At 46.0% G+C, this 20,609-nt stretch overlaps 1 protein-coding gene across 3 annotated transcripts in view; it reads right to left on the bottom strand.

Annotated features, from left to right (window-relative positions):
- Positions 1–20,609, bottom strand: part of Mms19 (MMS19 nucleotide excision repair protein) — a 252,136-nt gene that overhangs the window by 211,181 nt on the left and 20,346 nt on the right. For all 3 annotated transcript variants that reach the window (XM_075876298.1, XM_037426866.2, XM_037426865.2), the window contains exons 6-7: positions 16,538–16,663; positions 13,942–14,003 (exon numbers count right to left, since the gene is read on the bottom strand). In XM_075876298.1, the coding sequence (XP_075732413.1) occupies positions 13,942–14,003; positions 16,538–16,663 (188 nt within the window). The remainder of the gene's footprint in view (positions 1–13,941; positions 14,004–16,537; positions 16,664–20,609) is intronic.

The following is a 20,609-nucleotide window of genomic DNA, read 5'->3' as shown; positions in this document are numbered from 1 at the left end:
ACAACACCATTTTCTGACTCCTCATCATACATTAATTTCTCATCATACACTAATTTTGTGCTACCAGCAGCTTCATATTTTCCGCAAGACATTCCTTGTGTACTGAAGATCACCACTCCCCACAAGAATTTCCATGCATTAGTTCATTATCTGAACTTTAACAAGGGTTCTACCAACAGGTTCTTTAAGCGCTCTCCTGTGCAATCAAACTCTCAAAAATGCACTTACGAAGTGCTTGTCAAGCCCACTTGCACATATGACAAATAAGGCCACAACAGAAGGCGGGGCAACACCCTGGTCACTGTACAAGGAGGCAACAGTTTTCTTGATTGATATGTGGGGTTTAATGTCCCAAAACCACCATATGATTATGAGAGACGCCGTAGTGAAGGGCTCCGGAAATTTCGACCACCTGGGGTTCTTTAATGTGCACCCAAATCTGAGCACACGGGCCTACAACATTTCTGCCTCCATCGGAAATGCAGCCGCCGCAGCCGGGATACAATCCTGCGACCTGCGAGTTAGCAGCCGAGTACCTTAGCCACTAGACCACCGCAGTGGGGCAACAATTTCCTTGATTTCGCAGAAGAATCCTGGAGGCTGGTGTATTCTCTTCGTTTACATACTCTTCTATAGACTCAATGCTCAAAAATCAGATTTCATATGCAACGTCAAGAAACTGAAACGAGACATTAAGCTGCAGTTATTCTGTGCTGCACTTAAAACATTAGCTACCTGAAGTAAGTGTGTAGATGAGGACGTTTGTTGTTGCATTGCCACTGAATAAGCTTCACACAAGCCTCTACTATTTCTAGCCTAACCAGAATGACTTCAAGCCAAGCCAAGATTGTGGCCAAGGCATGCCTGCACCAACTTGTCGGTGCAAGTACCATCACGCTTGGCAACCGCAATATGCCGTGTAATCTGCAGAAGCAACAGTAATGACCTTGCTTCTTTTATGCTTCAGCTCAGGCATTCACTGTGGTTTCAGCCATAAGGAGCAACTTTTAAAGCTCTGATCGAAATTATTTTCCTGAGAGTTGCGTGGAGTGCCGTCAGTTTTCATGACCTGGCTAGGATTCACAGAAATTGTATGCGTATCTCACACTTTTTCAAACATTTTCTAAGTTGGTACTCACACTCCTCAATGTTATCTTATGAAATATGACAAACTCAAAGCACAGTGGTAGTTTTTAAAATAATTCAGACAGAAAATTTTTGTCAATTGTACTACTTTATTGATAAGCTCTTTAACCACTATTTACATAACAGAGCCTTTACTTTACAGCACCACAAATAATGACATGCGATACTCTGTAGTTCAGTCATATTGAACCTTAAAAAAAAAAGGAGAGTTATGTCCTCAAAACCTGATGTAATGGTCTCAAAGAAACAGATCCGACCAGCGCATACACCTACTTTAGTTACAGTGTGAAAAACTGAATTAATTTAGCCCTCTAGAGGACAAGAGGGGCAAACCATTCTTACAGAAAAGTGCACAATTGAAATGGCCAATATGACAGCTTTTAGAAACATTATCATTGTGCAGGGGTGCTACAGCCAAAATAGAAATTGGAGCAATTTGTGGAGCAGGAAAACTTCGCTTTTGGAGCAGATAAACCCTAATTTGGAGCAGTTTAAAAAAATTTATTTTTTGCCATAAGATGACCTAAATAGCAAATAAACAGCCGAGAACATTAGCACAACCATAATAACACACAGCTTTCACACCTATAAACAAGACAAAAACAAGTGATCTTGCATATGGCAAGAAGCTCATAAAACTTGATTAATAGAGACATGACAACTTGACTAGTCCAATCACTCAACTTGACTAGTTCAGACACCATTCAACTTGACTAGACTAGACACCACACATATCAATGCTTTCTTTCTTTTTTTAGAAATCTCTTAGAGCTCACTGAGCTTTTTAAGTGCAATCTCCAGGCTGGCGTTCCCCTTTGCCAACAGTACATGGCCACTTGACACTTTATTCATGTCTTTTTTTTCTTGACACCAGCACTGATTATTTCTTCTGCACTCGTGAGCAATGCCTTGCTGGCTGCCACTTGGTCCTCTAAAGCAGCTTTTGCTGCTTCGTGAGTGGGCTGCTTTACGACAGGATCTTCCGTTGCCTTGCGCTTGCTCGAGCTTGCCTCGTGGCTCAATCTTTGCGCATACTTAGCCCGAGCTTGCCTCAGCAGGTCAGGGTTGAGTGGCACCTTAGTTGCGTCCCTATCATAATGCTGAAGGAAGCTATTCACTTGGCGCATGCCATTAATGCTGGTAATGCTCAGCGAGCTTCTATCTAACAGGTTCTTGTTTTCGCTGAAACCGCTTTCAGCATCAGCATTGCCATGTAGTAAGCAAAGCAGTGCTTTGATAATCTTATACAGTAACGGATACTTCAGTTCTCCGGTGGTAGTCTTCAGGCAAAGCACCTTGGCCCAGTACACATCCACCCTTCCTTCCAAGTGCAGGGTGCCTCTGTCCCCATCACACTTAAGCATGTTCCATTCGTCGATCAGCGATGACACTTGATCCCCACAGATGACCTGAGGCTGCAGCTGCCCGGCATTGTACCGCAAGGACCGCACCTCCTGTTCAGCATTCTCACATCTTAAGGCAAGGAACTTTGATTTGAAGAAGGGCCCCAGCCCATCAGAGATGACTTAAGAAAGCTTGGCCCTTGCACAGTTGAAATTTTTGGCCACGTCACTGTCAGTAAACATTTTTTTTATAAATGTCCGTAGCAGTGATGCCCCAGGCATAGGGAATGTCCTTTGAAACAACAGCCATAGCAAAAATGGCTTCCGCCCCACACACTTGATCTTGCAATGTGGCACGAGGCGTTCCTTGCGAAAAATCTATCGTGGCTTGCACAGTTTTGGGAGCTAGCAGCACACCACTTGCGTCTCGCCGCTTAGCTGCTGCCTCCAGATGCTTCTTTTGGCTTGCATGCCCCTTGACAGCAGCAGTGCCATGCTGGGCACAGGAAATTGTCACACTGCAAAGAATGCAAAAAGCCTCCGTGTCCTTTACACCTGGCTTGCACCACTTGCTGATAGCATCGCCTTCGTTTAAGACCGACGCACTGAATTTCGTACCTCTCCCAGTAAGAAACAAAATAATCATGAAAAGCCCATTCCACCTAAAGCAGAAAGCGCACGCGCACAAAAAGTGCAATATGAAATACAACGGTGCGAAAATCAGCATCGTTTTATTAAAACGCGGTGCCTTTAGCCGCATGGATCCAAGGCTCGTCGCCTACTAAGCTCACTCCAATTCACTGCCCGTGCGCTTGCTGCACTGTGCGAGTGTTATTCGTACCCGGCCCGGCCGTGACCGCAAGCTCGGATAATGCTACGATCTTCTTGGGTACGCAGCTTCCGATAGTGCGTGTGCTAGGCACTCCTTGTCGTTTCGCAGAAGGAGGTTGCAGTGAACATCACGTTTTCGTTGCCCCGTACTAAATGCGTGCAACACGTTTATAGCCGCGCCAACAAGGCTACGCCACACGCACTCACTACAAAGCTGAAGATGCCTATCGCGAGAGATGTCCGCACTAGCACGCATGATCGTAAACGCCGTCATGCGTAACCTTAGTGCATTTGCCATGCTTACCAGCATACTCATGCCAAAGTTAAAATCTCTCTCTGAAATTTTCATCTGTCTCAAAAATTCAGCCATTAGAACATTTAGAACGGGTGCGTATTAACATTTTACGACACGCGAACTAGTGAACGTGAGACCTGCTACTTTAACAACGGCGGTGTGCTGACCCGGCCTCCATTTTACTAGTTATGTCGCCAGCGTTCGTCAAAAGGTTCCACTCGCTCGAATAAACCGGTGACACACCCACAAAGTTTTTTGCGCGAAACGGAGTTTGAATAGGTGCTTACCTTTGCTCATGTTGAATGTCCATGTACAGACAGCAGTGTTCTAGCCAGCGGACGAAATACAGCAAAACACAACAACTTGTCGAGTGCCCAGCACGCACCCACACCAACGTTTTTACAACGTTGGTAGGGACGTTAGTCCGCACAGCGTCTGGGCAACTAAATTGGATTGTATAACGCCTTGTAAAGGTTGCCGACAGAGCATTTATTTCCCACTAAAGTTAGCGCAGCTAAGAAATTTTGCGGTTAGTCGAGCGTTTAGGCGCTGCGTGACGCAATTTCAACAAATTTCAAGGTTTTGGCGCAGCGCGGCTCAAAGAAATGAAATTGTATCACAATGGCGCAATTGTCGCAGCTGTAGCATCCCTGATTGTGTGACCTGCAAACTTTACATTGGTTATCAGACTGCAAAAAACACAAAGAATGCACAGCAAAAAATTTCTGTGCAAGAACTTCTTAAATACTACTCTTTATAATTCACAATGCCCACGGCCTATAGGTGGCATATCGTGGAATCCAAGATGGCTGCGGGAAGATGATCAACCCGTGAACTCGCATAGAAAAAGATAGTGCTCTCAGTGACCCTTTTGTTAGATGAAAACTTAATTGTCAAATTATTTTATATTGGACCAAAGTACTTTCCCAAACAATAGGAACTGCTGAATGTTTGCTACCTCATTTCTTGCCGCAGTGCGAAGGGTGGTGGTGTCAGCTGATCAACCGTGCATCAACAATGTTTTGCGTAACTTTGGCATGCTAGAGAAAACTGCACGAACTCGAACTAACGTGTGAACTGTGAACGGCACTCCTAGATAATTTATGCCAAGCCTGCCTGAGGGATTCATCGCAGTAGTGGGCCACTAGCGAGTAGCGTGCCGTCGCATCTGCACGGGACCAAATGTTTAAAGTACCGATGGTTTGAAAACATATTATGCCGTCGTCATCACTTGCGCTGTAAGCAACATGAAGTCACTTTTTCAACGACACACAAGCATTTAACTTCCCATTAGGTAGCACCTGTGTCACAGCCATGATCAGACTCTAACAGTGCACAATTCGCTGCACTCAGATGTTACCATCAGCGCAATCAAAACAAGGATATCGAAACAAATACATGCTTACGCTTTTCGCAACGTCAAAATTGTAAAATTTCGTCGAACAACAACATTGTCCGGATGGCACCGGTGAAGTGCAGAAGTTAGTGTGGACTGTAGTCATAACTGCATATTTCATTGCTCTAGCCATTTCGCTTCGCTGGTCGAGCTCGAGCGTGTTGGCAGCATGCGCCGCTTTGTAATATTCTCTGTAATTGAGCTACATGCGATGCACAAAAAAACTATGCTTTTATTTTGAACCCTCTGAAGGATATTATACAATAAATATAATTAAAGTGACTTACGAGCATGAAAAAACATTAACGCACGACAGGACATGAAGTGCAACTCGCTGCTCGTGAGCTAGCAGCTGATTGTTCATCGTCGCTGTCACTCTCAGTGCGTTGACAACCATCTACATCTGGTGAAAAATCCTCAATATCAAAGCAGTTTATTTAAACATCACTGCTGAAAACAATCTGAGGAATTCTCACCGCCGAACGACTTCGCTAGCACCAACAACGCGTCATTCACCCTGCACAATAGCAACACAGCGTCACTCACCACATTTATCTGGGGGTGCGGTGAACATTTTGCTCCGATACCCGACAAGAAAGGAATCGCAGTGTGCTGCCATCTATCAACGAACACGAAAAACAAGTGGCGCAGCATAGGCCAAGGTTTGGTAGAGCAAATTGGGAGCCTGCGCTACTTTCTGCGTACAATAAATGTTATAGGATTCATGCACTACAAAAGCACTGACAAATGCTATACAGTAAACCCTCGTTAACTCGAACTCGCATATCTCGAAATCTCGGTTAAGTCTAAACTTTTTTTCGCCGTGCATTCACCTCCCATAGGTGCTATGTATTTGCCCCCACTTATCTCGAAACGTTTTCCGGAGGGAACAGTGGATATCTCGAAATCTTGACAGGGAGGGCAGAAGGCAAAGTCTACTCCCAACAGGAAACGAGGGCTCCGTGCGAACGCTTAGCTCTTACTATACGTGCCGAACGCAGTCGTGAAGGGCGAATTTGAAATTCCCGCGGACGCAGCCGTTTCCTATCAGCCTTGTCAGGCAACTGTGGGAGTGATCACGTGTGCGCACCTGCGCGCGACTTATGCGCGGTGGGCGGCGTGTGCAGCATGCGCCCGTCAGTACGCAACCTAGCCCTTGCATGTGCGAGCTGGTATTCTTTGTTTTCCTCGCGATCTGTGCACGATGCATCTTGAGCTCAGTTTTGCTGAGTAGTGAGTGGTCTGTGCAACGGACGCTTCCGAATATCGACCAAGATGTCCCGCCCAAAGCAGTGCAAATCTCTGACGTTGGAGAGAAAAGTCGCGCTAATCAAGGAAGTGGAAAAAGCAAGTCGAAGCAAGTCGTGCATCGCCAAAGAATTCGGCATCCCTTTGTCAACCCTCTCGACAGTGCTTAAGAACAAACAAAAGGTTTTGGAAGGCTTCGAGCAAAGCTTCTCAAGCAAGCGGAAGCGCATTCGAGCGTCCAAATTCCCGGACGTCGAAGCAGCACTTCTGTTGTGGCTCCAAAACGTTCGAGCAGCCAATCTTCCCGTGACAACCCAAATGATGATGGAGAAAGCAGACGCTTTAGCACTGCAGATGGGTCACGCGGATTTCAGTTGCAGCAATGGCTGGTTCGAGCGGTTTAAGACGCGAAATAACGTGTCATCGAAGCCTATCCACGGCGAAAGCGGCATTGTTGACGAACAGGCTGCAGACGCATGGCGCAAGCTACGCCTAGCCGAGCTGCAAAAGGAGTACGCGGACAAGGACATCTTTAACCTAGACGAAGCCGCTCTCTTTTACAAGATGCTGCCTAGCCGCACATACACACCAAAAGGCGAAGCGTGCTCAGGCGCTAAGCAACGAAAAGACAGGATAACAATTCTTTTTGGTGCCAACGCTACCGGCGATGAAAAGCTGCCCCTCCTCATCATTGGCAAGTCGCTGAATCCCAGGTGTTTCCGAAATGCACGGCTCCCGAGGGATGTGACCTACCGCGCAAATAAAACAGCCTGGATGACGGCGGCGCTTTTCGAAGAGCATGTCCGTGCGCTTGATCAGAAGATGGCAAAGGACGGTCGGAAAGTGTTGTTTGTTGTGGATAACTGACCCGGCCACGGAAAAATCGACAACTTGGCGGCTGTTACGCTGGAGTTCCTGCCGGCGAACATGACGTCCGTTCTCCAGCCAATGGATCAGGGAGTCATTGAGATGGCCCGCAAGTATTATAGGAAAAGCCTGCTGCACCGAATTCTGCTGTCATACGACAATGGGAAAAAGTATGAAATCGATCTGCTGGGTGCAGTCAATCTGATGGCCGAAGCCTGGCGCCAACTACGCCCGCTGGCGACTGCTAACTGCTTCGCACATGCAGAGTTTTCTCGCGCTCCGGAATCGATCGAAGAAGACATTGGCGCAGAATTCAGCGGCTGTGATGAGCTGTGCAATGAAGTGCGCAAGGCAACTGGCTGCGTGAGCGATACTGAAGACGGCGAGATCGCCTTTGAGGAGTATGCGCTCTACAAGGCCGACGTCCCCGTTACCGGAATGCTGTCGGACGCCGATATCGTTGAGATGGCCGTGAACAACGCAGATGACCATGCAGATGAGGAAGAGCCTCGAGAAGTGCCTACGACGACAGAAACACGTAACATGCTGTGCTTGCTCCGCAACAAGGTCGAATGCAGTGGTGGCGACCAACGGCTCATGCGATGTGTTGAGCAACTGGAGAACGCCTTTCTCGGACCGAACGCTAAAGCGAAACAGGCGAGCATCACGCAATTTTTTGGTCCTCGGTAATAAATTTTTTTCCCCTCCGAATTCTTGTGCCTTTACTACGGTAGCTGTTTTGTGCAGTGGAGCTTTTCCTAGCAGCACTGGCTTTTCTTTTACAGTGACCTGGGCGAACATTTTCGGCGTTTTGCTCAACTCGAAATACCGTTTATCTCGAAATTTTCCTCGGATTTGATGGCTTCGAGTTAACGAGGGATTACTGTACACACATAATACAAGGTGGGTTTCAACTGCAAAAGTCAGGTGATAACATTTAACTAACCATAGTAGCTGCAGAAAATCTCACGAAGCTGATATGTGTACTCTGCGGGCTATAATCGAGAGCGTTAGTTAATTCAGTTTTCTGTGGCGCAAAAGCAACTGAGGCTATGCTGCACCAGGCACAAGGTGTTTCAAAACGGGCACTCAGATGATGAGGCTTCAAAGCTTATTTAGGGAACCACATTCTTTCATCAAGTCTATCACGTTATGCACGGTTACTAGAGAATGATCTCCTAGAAGTGGAGATGGGTGTAAAGGTATGTGTTGTTTGTATAGTGCGCTGAAATATTTTTTTTCTCTGTGTTTCAGTAGTGGGGCATTCGATTGAGATGTGTATAACTGATAATGGTTCTTGGCACTTTTAGCATATTGGTTGTTGTTCCTTTGTGAGTAAAAAATTCTGAGTCAAGTGTGTGTGCCCAATGCGAAGTTGGCATAATATAACTCCGATAAACTGTTCTTGATGACAACAGACCTTCTATTCACTAAGTATAGGCTTCACAAGATGAAGCTTGTTACTCGTGCACAAGTCCCACTGTTGCTGCCATTTTGCTAACAAAGCTAGACGAATTGCACGCAGGCTGTCTTTATGGGGAATGTTTACTTTTGATACTGTTTCATGAGCTGCCATCACAGCATACCTATCTTTTTCATTTCCAGGTATCCCACCATGGCTTGGGACCCAGAAGAAACGGATCAAAACTGCTTGGCTATTTAGATATACCATGTTTAAAATGTTCCCAATTAACGGCTCACATTCGGATTTTACATGTAGAGCTTTTAGTGTGCTTAATGAGTCCATATATATAATTGCTTTCTTGAGTCTGCCAGTGACGATTTTCTGAACTGCTTTATACAAGGCATAAACTTCAGCTGAAAAAACAGAAAAACATTGAGGCACTCTCACAGTAAATGCCTCTTCCGCTGTCACAATCCCCATACCCGCATAGTTTTTTTGTTTTCGAGCCATCTGTGTGAAATTTTTTTTTTGATCCCTATATTTATGTTGAAGTGTACAAAACTCTTGCATTACGTGTCCTGGTGGAGTGTCTTTTTTGTTGAAACAGCTTAGTGACAAATCGCAAAGGTGCGACAGGTCAAGCCATGGTGGCAGTCTAGGTGACTTAATGGCGACCTGAAATGTTTCCCCAGGGATGGCGTACATGTGACAGTGATCCTCGTAAGAGTAGTGATTTGATTAAGTTCGGTTTGTTTAGGTAGTGTAAGCGTGAATTAAACTTTGTAGCGATGTCGTAGCAGTAATGTTCAGGCGATGACCTTATTCTTAAAATGTATGACAGGGTCAATTCGATGACACAAAGGAGGTTCGTTGCATTCCACGCAGAGGCTCTGCACAGGTCGTGCATGAGTTGAGAACATGAGTTGCCACGTAATTTCATGAAAACATCGTGTCTCTTAAGAACGAATCAGATTTATCGTGTCATGAACGGTCCAGTATATTCACTGATGCACGAAACATACAAAGTGGTTTGTGTTCGTTTCTTGCTAACGCGTTAACACTGAGGCTAGCACCGCCGAACAAGGGAGCGTCTGCCTACTGATCATCCTCAAGAGGACGCAGCTGAATTCTGCTAAGCAGCGCGACAGTCTATGAACATTGCGAATAACATAAGCGAATATTAGATGATTCAAAGCTAGCCACTTTCTAACACCATTTCTACCCAAGACAAAAGCTAAATACACTTAAAAGTTGATCTAACGAAACCTTACATTATGGAGTTCCAAATATAAAAATAAAATTTTCACTCCCATTTGGGTAAAAATAGAATGGAATGCTGCCATCAAACCAAATCAGCAAATTAACTTGGCTGCCAAACTTGACCTAATGAAGTTTTTCATCACATAAGTACAAAAGCAGTCATTTCTCTCTGCTTCTGACACAAGGCAGGTTTTTGTTCGAGTTTCCTTTGTAATACCAGCATTGACACATCTGGGTGCTGTAATCACGGCTGTGGATTGATTTTGACAAGGCTGCACACCACGCCCATGCAAGCAACAACGGACTCAGCAGGCGATAGCACCTTTATGTAACACATGTGCCTGGGGGCAGTGGCAGTTGCTTTTGTTATTTTATAGTTTATGTGGTAGATAGCACTGATTGTTGCCTTGCACTTTTAATGCTCGGCCTGGGCGCACAATTGCTACATTCATTCGCTATGTCTCTGCATATCGGTACCCTGTCACAGCATCATGCGACTGTCTACTTGGCCTGCATATAGAGGCCCCCATGTTCGGGTGACTCGGATGGCTTTAAAGAGCCAGTCAACAGGATCGAGCTCTCCTCCCCCCCTCCCCCCCAAGCAAGCTCAGAAATTCGTAGAGTAGACAGCAGCGATCACGTTTTCTGAATATTACAAAGCTGTACAGGGCCTCAATTTCAAAAAACCATTCCCGCGCCACTTTTTTATGCCTGACCGATGCTCCTTCCATGCGCAGTGACGCCAACTCTGCGATCGGCGACGTGGTGTAGCACGCAGCTTGTTGATTGGTCTGAAACAGGTCTCAAAAAAAAAAAAAAAAAACAGTAGTGACAGTTCCTGTTCCCCCCTCACAGCTAAGACAATTATTCAATCATACGAGTTGCGAAACTCCCCATAGGCTCCATGTAAATCCGGACACGTTACTGGCCCAGTTTTTGGGAGTGAGCAGATTGTCACGCCACCTATCGATCAGCGCACCCACTATTAAACGCATTATATGTGCTTTGTGTTGCTGCTCCCAGATGGCACGACAGTCTGCTCACAAAAAATCGAACTCCCGAAAAACCGGGCCAACTTCATGTCTGGGTTCTGGAACGCAGTTTTGCTGCAAATCGAGTGACTGAGCTGCGGAGAAGCATCGGCACCAGGTAAACAGTAAACAACCAGGCATCACAGCTGGCAAAAGTACGTTGCGATTGATCGAGTTCGCCGACGTCACATTGCCAAAGTGGGCGGAGTCACGACGAAGGGCTACGCCTCTCCCTCCCTTTGAAGGAGAAGAGTGGCCAGGCCGCGCGAAAATTTAAAACCAGATGACACCGATGTTCTAGCCCATGTAACTTCTCTAACGGAAGCCGGAAACACTTTTTTGAGTAACCATGAAATTAATTCTCTGGAAGAGCTTATTGCCTAAGAAGTTCAACGCCGCAAAAATTTTAGGAATCCGTCCAGTGCGAGCGGAGTTACAAAGATTTGTCACACTCTGCAAACTCATTTTCTCTTCTCTCGTCCCGACGAAAGCGCTGAAAGCATGTTGGAAGCTAAGCAGGGAGGAATGGGAGCGGCAAACAAAAAACTTCACACGTGCCTCGTGACCTTGAGCATTTTTTTCTTTTTTTTTTCTCCTTTGAATACGCAGTTTCTTCAGTGCGATCCCGCGCGCGCCCATGGACAAGTGACAGCCTCCCGCGGCGATCGCTGTAACAAACGAGCGCGCCGTGTTCAAATCAGCCAATGGCTGATTGATGGGCATTCTACGAGTGATTTTTGAGCGTCTTCTGTCATTTGTCTAGGAAAGAGAAAGCAAATTTTAGCGGACTGATATCTCATTGTCAATTCCAGGCAGCATGCTGTGCTATAACATTTGGCTCGCATGTTCTCGGGAGTCTACCAATCGGCACCATTTTCTGAACATGCTCAAAAAGTGTTGCAGGGCCCCTTTAATACAGTCGAGCCCACTTATAACGAACCTGAGTGTGACGCGCATCTGTTCCCTGTATCCCAAAGTTTGCAGTAAATGAAACACAGCTTTTAAAAAAAAAAGTTGCGAGTGAAAACACACTTTTTTTGCCCCAAAAAGTCCGTGATGCACGTGTTTCGAAGGGCAGAAACGATAAGGGCGAGCTCGAGTTCATTTAAAACCGCAGGCTGCTCGTTCGCCGAGGCCCGTGGCATAAGCTGCATGATGGCTGGCTCCAAAGTTTCGTCGTCCTCGCAATCCGATTCCTCCAAATCGCTCTCGCCACGTACTTCATTCACAATGCCCCAATCCGTGCACAGTTCCGCAGTGTTGTCATTATCATCGGTCCTAATTAAACCATCGCAACAGATGTCCTACCCGCTCTCCCAGGTCGGAGCCGACGACGCGCTGCCACAAATCGCCGCCGCAGCGGTCCTGTTTGGAAGCTTCAGGCTCGGCATCAGGCCCGACGTCGACGAAGTCGGCCTCGCGAAAACAGTTCCGCGCGCATGTAGCCGTCACCACCGCCCACGAAATATTCACCATCTCTACAGCTGAATACCGGGATGCCTGAAGTGGCAAATTGGCAGCCAGGTAGGTGGTCAACAGCTATGAGCAAGCGCTCCGCAACGCGGCACCTAACACGCAGATCACGCTCAAGCCAAGTGGTCACACTTCCGGCGTTTTGTTGGGGGGCAGGAAAAAGCATGCTAGTCCTCCCGTCGGCCATCATGACCACACACGCATACCAAGAGCTAGCAAGACGTGCACACACGACACACATGCCAGAACGCGTGAAACGGCTCTGGGCTCGTTTCCAGTCAGAAAACGAAACTAATTCGAGCCAGCATGGCGGGCGTCGCGGAGCGGTGGAGACGGGCGAAGGGGGTGTGATCAAGAGAGGAGAGCAGACTTGCGAGAGAAGGGCAAGGAGTTGCGATATGGAGAGGGGAGGATGCGGCGGGAGGGCGACCTTGAAAACTAAAACACACGAGGAGGCAGGTTGGGTAGCTTGCTTGAAAGGTCTGCGAAACTCGCACGTAGAAAAACATGGAAATAGTGCATGGCTGCCTGAATCGGTGCACGCGGCAACGTTCGAAGAATCGGCGGCCGTGGTCAAAAAACCATTTTGTTGCACTGGCGGGTTTGTGTAGCCTCACGAACTTCATATTTCGCGATTCGTTCCGCACAAATTAACAGCCGTTTTTGAGCTTCCGCACACGCGTGGAAGACTTGATGAGCCGAGTGCGAAGTGAGCGAGAACAAGTCGTAAACACGAAACAAATCGCAAATTATCAGAGTCGGTGGGGTAGCGTACGTGCGTGCACTAGTCTCAGACTATCGGATACAGTCAGTGGCCGATGATGTTGGCAAATGGTCTGGTCACTCCAGGCTGGCGACCCCAACGACAGTACCAGCGATCGAAAACAGGGTAAATGGCTGACCGGTCTTCGAAAGATCGGTGGCAGTGTGAAAACACGGGCCTTGTCTGGCGATGCGGGGTGCTCAGAGTAGCGGGGGGACAGAGGACGGAGGGGTGCATAACAAAAAGCGGTCGTGGAGAGCGGCAACTAGAGGGGCGCGGAGGCAGGGTCGGCGTTTAACAATAAGAATGAATGGGCGCCTCGTCGATGCCTGATCGGTGGTCGAAATTGGTTTCCCGGGAAGTCGGCAGACCACTGACTCCGTTCGCTGTAACCGATCAGCGGCGCTTGGAGACGTTCGTTGTAAGTTCCATTTTGTGCCATTGAACCAATGTATATTTTCACGGTCACGTGGATATTGTTCGTTTTAAGAGAAAGTTCGTTTTAAGTGGGGCCGTTATATGTGGGCTTGACTGTATAGCACATATTCCAAAATTCTTGCGGCAGCATGTTCACGAAGCTAAAGTCTACCTATTTCCCTTTACAACAATTTTTGGACCTTGGGGTTGTTTACTGGCCTTTTAAGGCTGCGCTGCCCTCGTGGGTTTTTCCCCTGCGCAGGCATGAACTGGCAGCCAAAACAACACCATAGGGAGCTTCTGCGTGTTGTTATATTACTATATCAAATATTGAAGCACCGAAAAATCCCTTTCTAAATATTATGAACTTTATGATTTAACGAAACAGTTCGAGCATAGTGATCACTTTGCTATATCGAATCTCAACTGTAGCTTAAAGGTGATAAATCCAGCCAGTGAGACTTACAGGATTGAAGTCAATAGGAAAATAGTTCGCACATACTTCAAACAACGATTCTTCTAGTTCACCTGAAAAAAAAAAAAAAACATTGAGAATATAAAGTACAGGTACAGCGCAAAATAAAAGGTCAACGTGAACTTGCTCTACAGTGCACACATACCAACAAGCCTAGAACAGAGTGGGTAGGCAGCGTTGCAATAAGTCACAAACACACGAACCCCATACTACTACTGCTAATACTGTTACTACAGTTAAACTTGGATATAATGAAATTCACAAATTTCCTGACAAATTTGTTACAAACACGTTTTCGTTATATGCAGTTTCAGCATGACATTCCAAAAAGAAACACCAAAAATAAACAAACAAAAAAGGGAACTGAAGGCATAGCACATTGGAAAGATTTATTTAGCAGTAAAAAAAATGTTATTACCATGATAGCAATTATATGAACATCGCCTTTGATAACATGCCCTCCTGCATCGTAAGTTCAACCCACCGATAAAAGCGCTGAAGCGGAGATTAGACGAGCCAACCCATCTTTACCGCCTGGAAGGCACATGCAATAAAACTGCCCCCCCCCCCCCCACCGCATTCCCGTAACACCTGCCGTGAATTACTTAGTAAGGAAACACCCTTGAACGAGCACGAAAAGAGGAGAGGAGGGAGGGGGTCACTTAAGCAGCAACAGTGAACTTTGATTCTAAGGGTATGGTTGTGATCGTTGATGCGTGCGCTACCTCGGAAACCATGAGCGTATGGCTCCATGTGCTGCACTCTGAACACGAGACTGTGCGAAAGGAGCTTTTTCCCCTGAAGCAACATATTCTCTCACATCAGTGTTTTGTAGAGTTATGCGATATCAGGTCCGAAAAGTTATTAGCTGCCAGCCTTACTTCATATAACATTACCATTTGTCGCTATCACATTCATTGCTTTGCCCTGGTGGTGAAACTGATTTTTTCGCTTTATAATGCTTGTTCGTAAGGGATGACAATAGTGAACGCTCGTAGGATGTCAATACAATGCTGTTCTACCATTGTCAATCCGTGACCTCTAATACTGGCTCTGGCAACACAATGGCACATTGCCGGAGCTATTCGCACGCACACATGGAGTCAAAAAGTGAGAACACCCCGGACAACATGAAATTGGTGCTGCCAACGTAGAAGTCATCATCTGTTTTTGTTTTTAATTTGAAGGGAAGCGGGAGGGTATGACTGTGCATGCGCCCGTGATGGCAAAATCAGCGGCCCTATCCATGTGCACTCCCGAGCACTCGCCCTTGCCTCGCAGTAGCTGGGGCCTCAAGTGGGCAATGCATGCCACTGCCGCTTCGTGCATTGTCCTCGAAAAGGGGGGGAGGAGGCAACCACAAAAGATGCATGCTTGTGCTATAAAAAGTAGAGTTCTTTTACCAAAGGTGTCTCCCGCTGCCACTTCGTTATATAGAGGTTGAAAAATTGTGCTTCTATGGAGTAATGGCGGGGAATCGAAAAACTTTGCAATATCGATGAATTTTTTGCATAGAGGTGCATTATAGGCAGGTTCAATAATACTACTACTATGTCTAATAATATTAATAGTAATAATAATATTATTAAAATAAGTTGTTCTTGGCAATTGCCAACAATGTGTCTGTGCAGGAGGGATCCTCCAAGGTAATCAATGCATACACATTTGTGTGCAGGAATCCTTTCACCATAATATTGCAAGTTTCTTTAACTGTACACACTCACCTACTCTCTCACACTGGAAAATTTCATTAAAGGGACACTAAAGTCAATTAACAATTTATATCAGAGTGAAAGCTCGATGTATGATCTCTAAAACGGCATTATCAACTGCAGTGCCCTACTTACCGAGAAGTTAAATGCAGAAAAATACATGCGCCGCAGTAGGACATTCTCAAATTGATCCCGATGACATCAGACAAATTGCCTACAATTAATCACTAGTAACCACTAACTGCACTAGAACCTTTTGAGCATCAAGAGATGAAATAAAATGCTACTTGTTCATTTCTGTTTGATTTATGTAAAAAAGAACTGCCGGACGTTACTATGTGCAATGGTGCGAATGGTAAAGAAATTGCGAAATGGTGCGAATGGTCAATTTTTGGGTGGTCAAACTGGACAAGTCGTGCCATCTAGCGGGATCCAGTTGAGCCAAGCCTAACTGAAATCTTCAAGGCCATGGCTAAAAATTCTTGAATGGCTGTTTTTGCTGATGTGGCTACCGCTACTTTCCCTCTGCTGCTCTTATAGTGTTGGCGGCCGCGCATTAGAGCCGGGCAACATTGTGCACGGCAACAATGACGTCAGACGTTTCGTTGAGAGGGGTAATTTAAAGTGTGCTAACTTATTGCGCACCACTAAAACGCGATTTTAACTTAAAATAAGCCTTTCCTCGGCAGAAAAGTAACGCTTTCAGATTTCTGAACCACTATTTCAACAACCAATGTCGACTTGATACTTGCTTTTAGTGTCCCTTTGAATGTGCATCACTGGAGACAGGTAATGTGTTATAAAACATCGGCTCATTTGATTATCAAGTTCGACATTCTGAATCAGAGCAGCAAAGCATTGCAAAGAATACTCACCTAAAACGAAGTTTCTGCACATCATATGAATTATGGCAAACACTTGCAAGAGACATCGTGGGTCTGTTTCACAGTCAATGACTTGAATGCAAGCTTTGACAAATTCGCTATCTATATTATGCAGAGCTGAAAAAGAAAAGATACCACAGAACATGCAAATTACCTGCATTGCAAAGCTAGGGCTTTCAGAAGGCTGTGATTGAAAATGGTTTATTTCCCAACATTTTCGGAATCAACTTAATTCCTTCTTCAGCCCCGACACGGTGGTCTAGTCGCTAAGGTACTCAGTTACTGACCAGCAGGTCGCGGGATCGAATTCCAGCTGCGGCGACTGCATTTTTGATGGAGACGAAAATACTGTAGGCTCATGTTCTCAGATTTGGGTGCATGTTAAAGAACCCCAGGTGGTAGAAATTTCTGGAGCCCTCCACTACGAAGTATCTCATAATCATATGGTGGTTTAGGGAAGTTAAAACCCATATATCATGAAAGATCAGATTGACATTTCGAATTTCAGCTGATTGCTGATAAACCTCTGATCAAAAAACATTACTTTTTGGAGGACGGTGCATACACAATTACGCATGTGGCCAGCCCAAGTTCAGGGGTCACATTTTACTACACTTGCCAGCGCCAGTTATTTTAGGACATATTATTGTGCAGGTTGGCTTCTTTGTCTCAAAGCGCATTGGGACAGCTGTCAGTTCTCCCGAAGCAAGTGCTCTGAATTGTTGAAGGTTGTGGTTTTGGGACGTTGAACCCCACACATCAATCAATCAACTGTGGAGGGGGGGGGGGGGGGTGATTACACCTCATGATGAAATCATGTTGATTCCAAAATGTCGATAAGTAAACCATTTTCTTAGTTGGTGGGATTTGAAGTCTTAATTCACTCCCCTTAAGATTAATTAAGCTCTCCCCCTGAAGAAGAAATCGAGTTGATTCTGAAACATAAGGAAATAAACCAATTTTTGGTTGGAGCCTTTTGACAGAACATTACAAAAGTTGTATGGAGACTGCCCACTTAAAGAGTGCACAGGCCCTGTTTCGTTGTATTTGTCATGACATAAGCTGGGCACAGCTAAAGCAGCCCACACATGGTACCGTGCCTGCCAAACATCTAACTTTTAACACAATAGCGTTACAGGCTGGTTTGCATCCGGGCGAGCTGGTGATCTTGCATGTCGAGTGGTTGCAGCCACGGTGTAAGAATAAGTTAGGTGATGACACTGCGCAGCACCGCGTCCAGATTGTGTTAGCCGCCTGGGCTGTTTCCGTTTCATGTGACAAATGGCGCTCACTGGGGAGCAACTCCGATCTGCGTGTAGAAGGTTATTGTGGCGTAGCCTCGCTTGTTTGTTACGCTCGATATACACATAAGCATGGATGTCAATAAACTAGTCCACTGTGACTTTATTGTAACGAAATTGATTTCCTAATTTTATATGCAACTGATTTGCTAATGGTGTATTTGTCATATAAATGCTCCGACAGCCGCAAACATTGGCCTGGGGAGCAGTCGCATTTTGACGCGACAGCACTAAATAGCTCCGTTCTCTAAAGTTCTGGTGCCGGCGGCGTCAGCATCGGCATCTTTGGTTCAGAATAAAAAAAAAAAACAGCGTTGTCCGCGACAGAAAATGAGGTGTTTGCAATAAGAATGGCAGCCCAGGGGCAAAGGCACACTAGCTAATAGAAAGGCGATGGTCTGCAAGCGTGTGTTTCTATGTGTATGTGAGTGCATGTGTGCCTGTGCGCATGTGCGGATATCGCTACACATTCTAGTTGCTTAGCAAAATAAACGAAAAACTTTGTCTGAAAACTTTCAACTAAACGCGTTCTATTAAGAACTTAAATCAACACACTATCCTCGCCAGTCTTGTTAGCGTCACACAGATGACTCCATTTCAGCCTCTGGCAGTGTAAGCAGCATGATATGGTGGGAAGTACTGCAGTGGGTCCTGAAGGTCGACCCAGTTAAGTTGTACCACACCCATGTTGGGACTGTCGGGCCAGTGCCATCAGCCATAGTTTACGATATTTTATCAAGCCACGCGGACTTCTCCTTGATGAAGTGCTTATGAGACAGTGAAAGCTAGTGCACTACCTAAAGCAATATATTTTGTACAGCTCGCCCCTTATGTCGCCGAGGCGGGATGCTGACAATCATATTTCGCTTTGATGAGGCATCTCAGGCTATCTAAGGCCTTCGCCTTAATAAATGGTGTTGTGTCCTCAGTGCCGTAGGCGAGTGCGCCTGCAATGTTGCAAGACTGGTGACAATGAAGTGCTAGAGGCATCCAAATATAAGAAAATCTGGCTTCACGATATCAAGCATGGCGATTGAATTATAATCACGTGAATATAGTGAACGTAAAAAAAAAACATAGCTGCATCACAGAAATAGCATGCACAATGATTTCTGTTCACTGGTTATTCTACAACAATTAATTTTTCTTGATTCAAATAGGCACAGATGAGACAGCTAAAAAAAGTAGCATCTGAATTTAGAACAATAAATTGCTTTTCCAGCGTCATGAGGAACTAAGTCGGCAGCGAATAGGCCCACACTATCAGTGCCGTGTTGAAAAGCATCCTCTTCTTCACGTGGAGGTGGCCTGTCGTTGTCAAAGCGCTGCCTTTTTGCATGTGTGCCTGTTGATTCATCATCGACATGCTGTGGAGTCGCTGCCTCCACGTGCAATAAATTTCGTGTACAGTCGAACCCCGCTACAATGAAACTGACAAGGCGCTAGAAAAGTTTCGTTAAAGCGAAAATTTCATAGTAGTGAAATAAAAAAAAGAACCCGATCTGAGCTAGCAAAACAATGGAACGTTCATTTTCAAAATTCAAAAGTGCCCGCAGCTTCCTATTCTTTCCAAGAAGCGCCACAATAAGATTCTCACCCGAGCACAGCGAGGTCATGGTGAAAAGCACGCTGAAGCAACGCCCACAACCACTTTCGTAAAGGAACCAAACAGCTCCATTAACACATTAACACCAGCAGCTGTCCGCCGTCAAAGTGTATCCGACAACGCCGAGATGGAGGCAGGGTATCGTGGAGCGGCGACTTTTCCTTTATTCTATGCCATTCATATCATCCACCACTGTGGCTAGCTGATTTTGATGATAATGCGGATAAACAGACACTGATTAGTTACCACACTGGCCAAGCGCGAACAAAATGATTAGCATTGGCATCGAAAAAGGCATCGTTTCGCGATTGCACCCACCAGCTGCGGGAAGGAAACCATAAACTGAGTGACTAAGCTTCAGCTTCGGATCGTCTGCAGCTCAAAAGCAAGCCAGTGGCAAAAGCACGACAGTCTCATTGCCATCACTATCGAGCAAAAGACCAAGTGTTGAAACGAACATATGAAGGCAGCATGCCAGGAGCTAGGCCCATATGTGGAATTTGTGGGAGCGAAGGACACAGCAGGGCAAAGGACATACAAAAATGGACACTACACAAGGGAAACAGCTTAGTGGCTGGGAAAGAAGCTTGGGCACCGCATGTGCACTTTTTTAGGGATAACCACATCAATTGTGGAAAGAAGGGCTCACCTACAGGTGAGAAAAAGAAGCTCGCACTCCAACCAGGAACTGATTACAGCACTTGGCGAGATCCTGACGCAGATGGGCAAACACCCATAAGTGTGGAGACATGGAAACAAGCCACATACTGACCTCCACATGCACAGAGGATGGAGAACAGTGTGGATGGTCAGAATGTGGCTTTGATGGCAGTGGGTCAGAACAGAAAAGAAAGACGTTGTAGGGGCCTTCGCCAGACTAGACGCAAGCAGAGTACAATGGTAGTAGGCTTCCTTAATATGCAAGGAGGTCGACGTGAAATAAAGTGGGAGCAGCTTGGCAAACAGATTTTAGAACAAGTGTCAGTTTTTGCTGTGACAGAGACTCACGTGAGGAGGAAACACCACCAGTATGTGCAGGTATGCATTGCGAAAGCTGCAACAGAGAGAGCACAGAACGCCGGGGGGGGGGGGGGGGGGGGGGGCATCGGGGGATGTGGAATGAGGAGCAGCAGTGGACACGAATGCGACCCAACTG

This window comes from Rhipicephalus microplus, chromosome X (assembly GCF_043290135.1).
Source record: "Rhipicephalus microplus isolate Deutch F79 chromosome X, USDA_Rmic, whole genome shotgun sequence".
Classification (NCBI taxonomy): Eukaryota; Metazoa; Arthropoda; class Arachnida; order Ixodida; family Ixodidae; genus Rhipicephalus; species Rhipicephalus microplus.
Note: the sequence above shows the minus strand (reverse complement) of the source record. Positions and strands in the feature narration are given on the sequence as shown.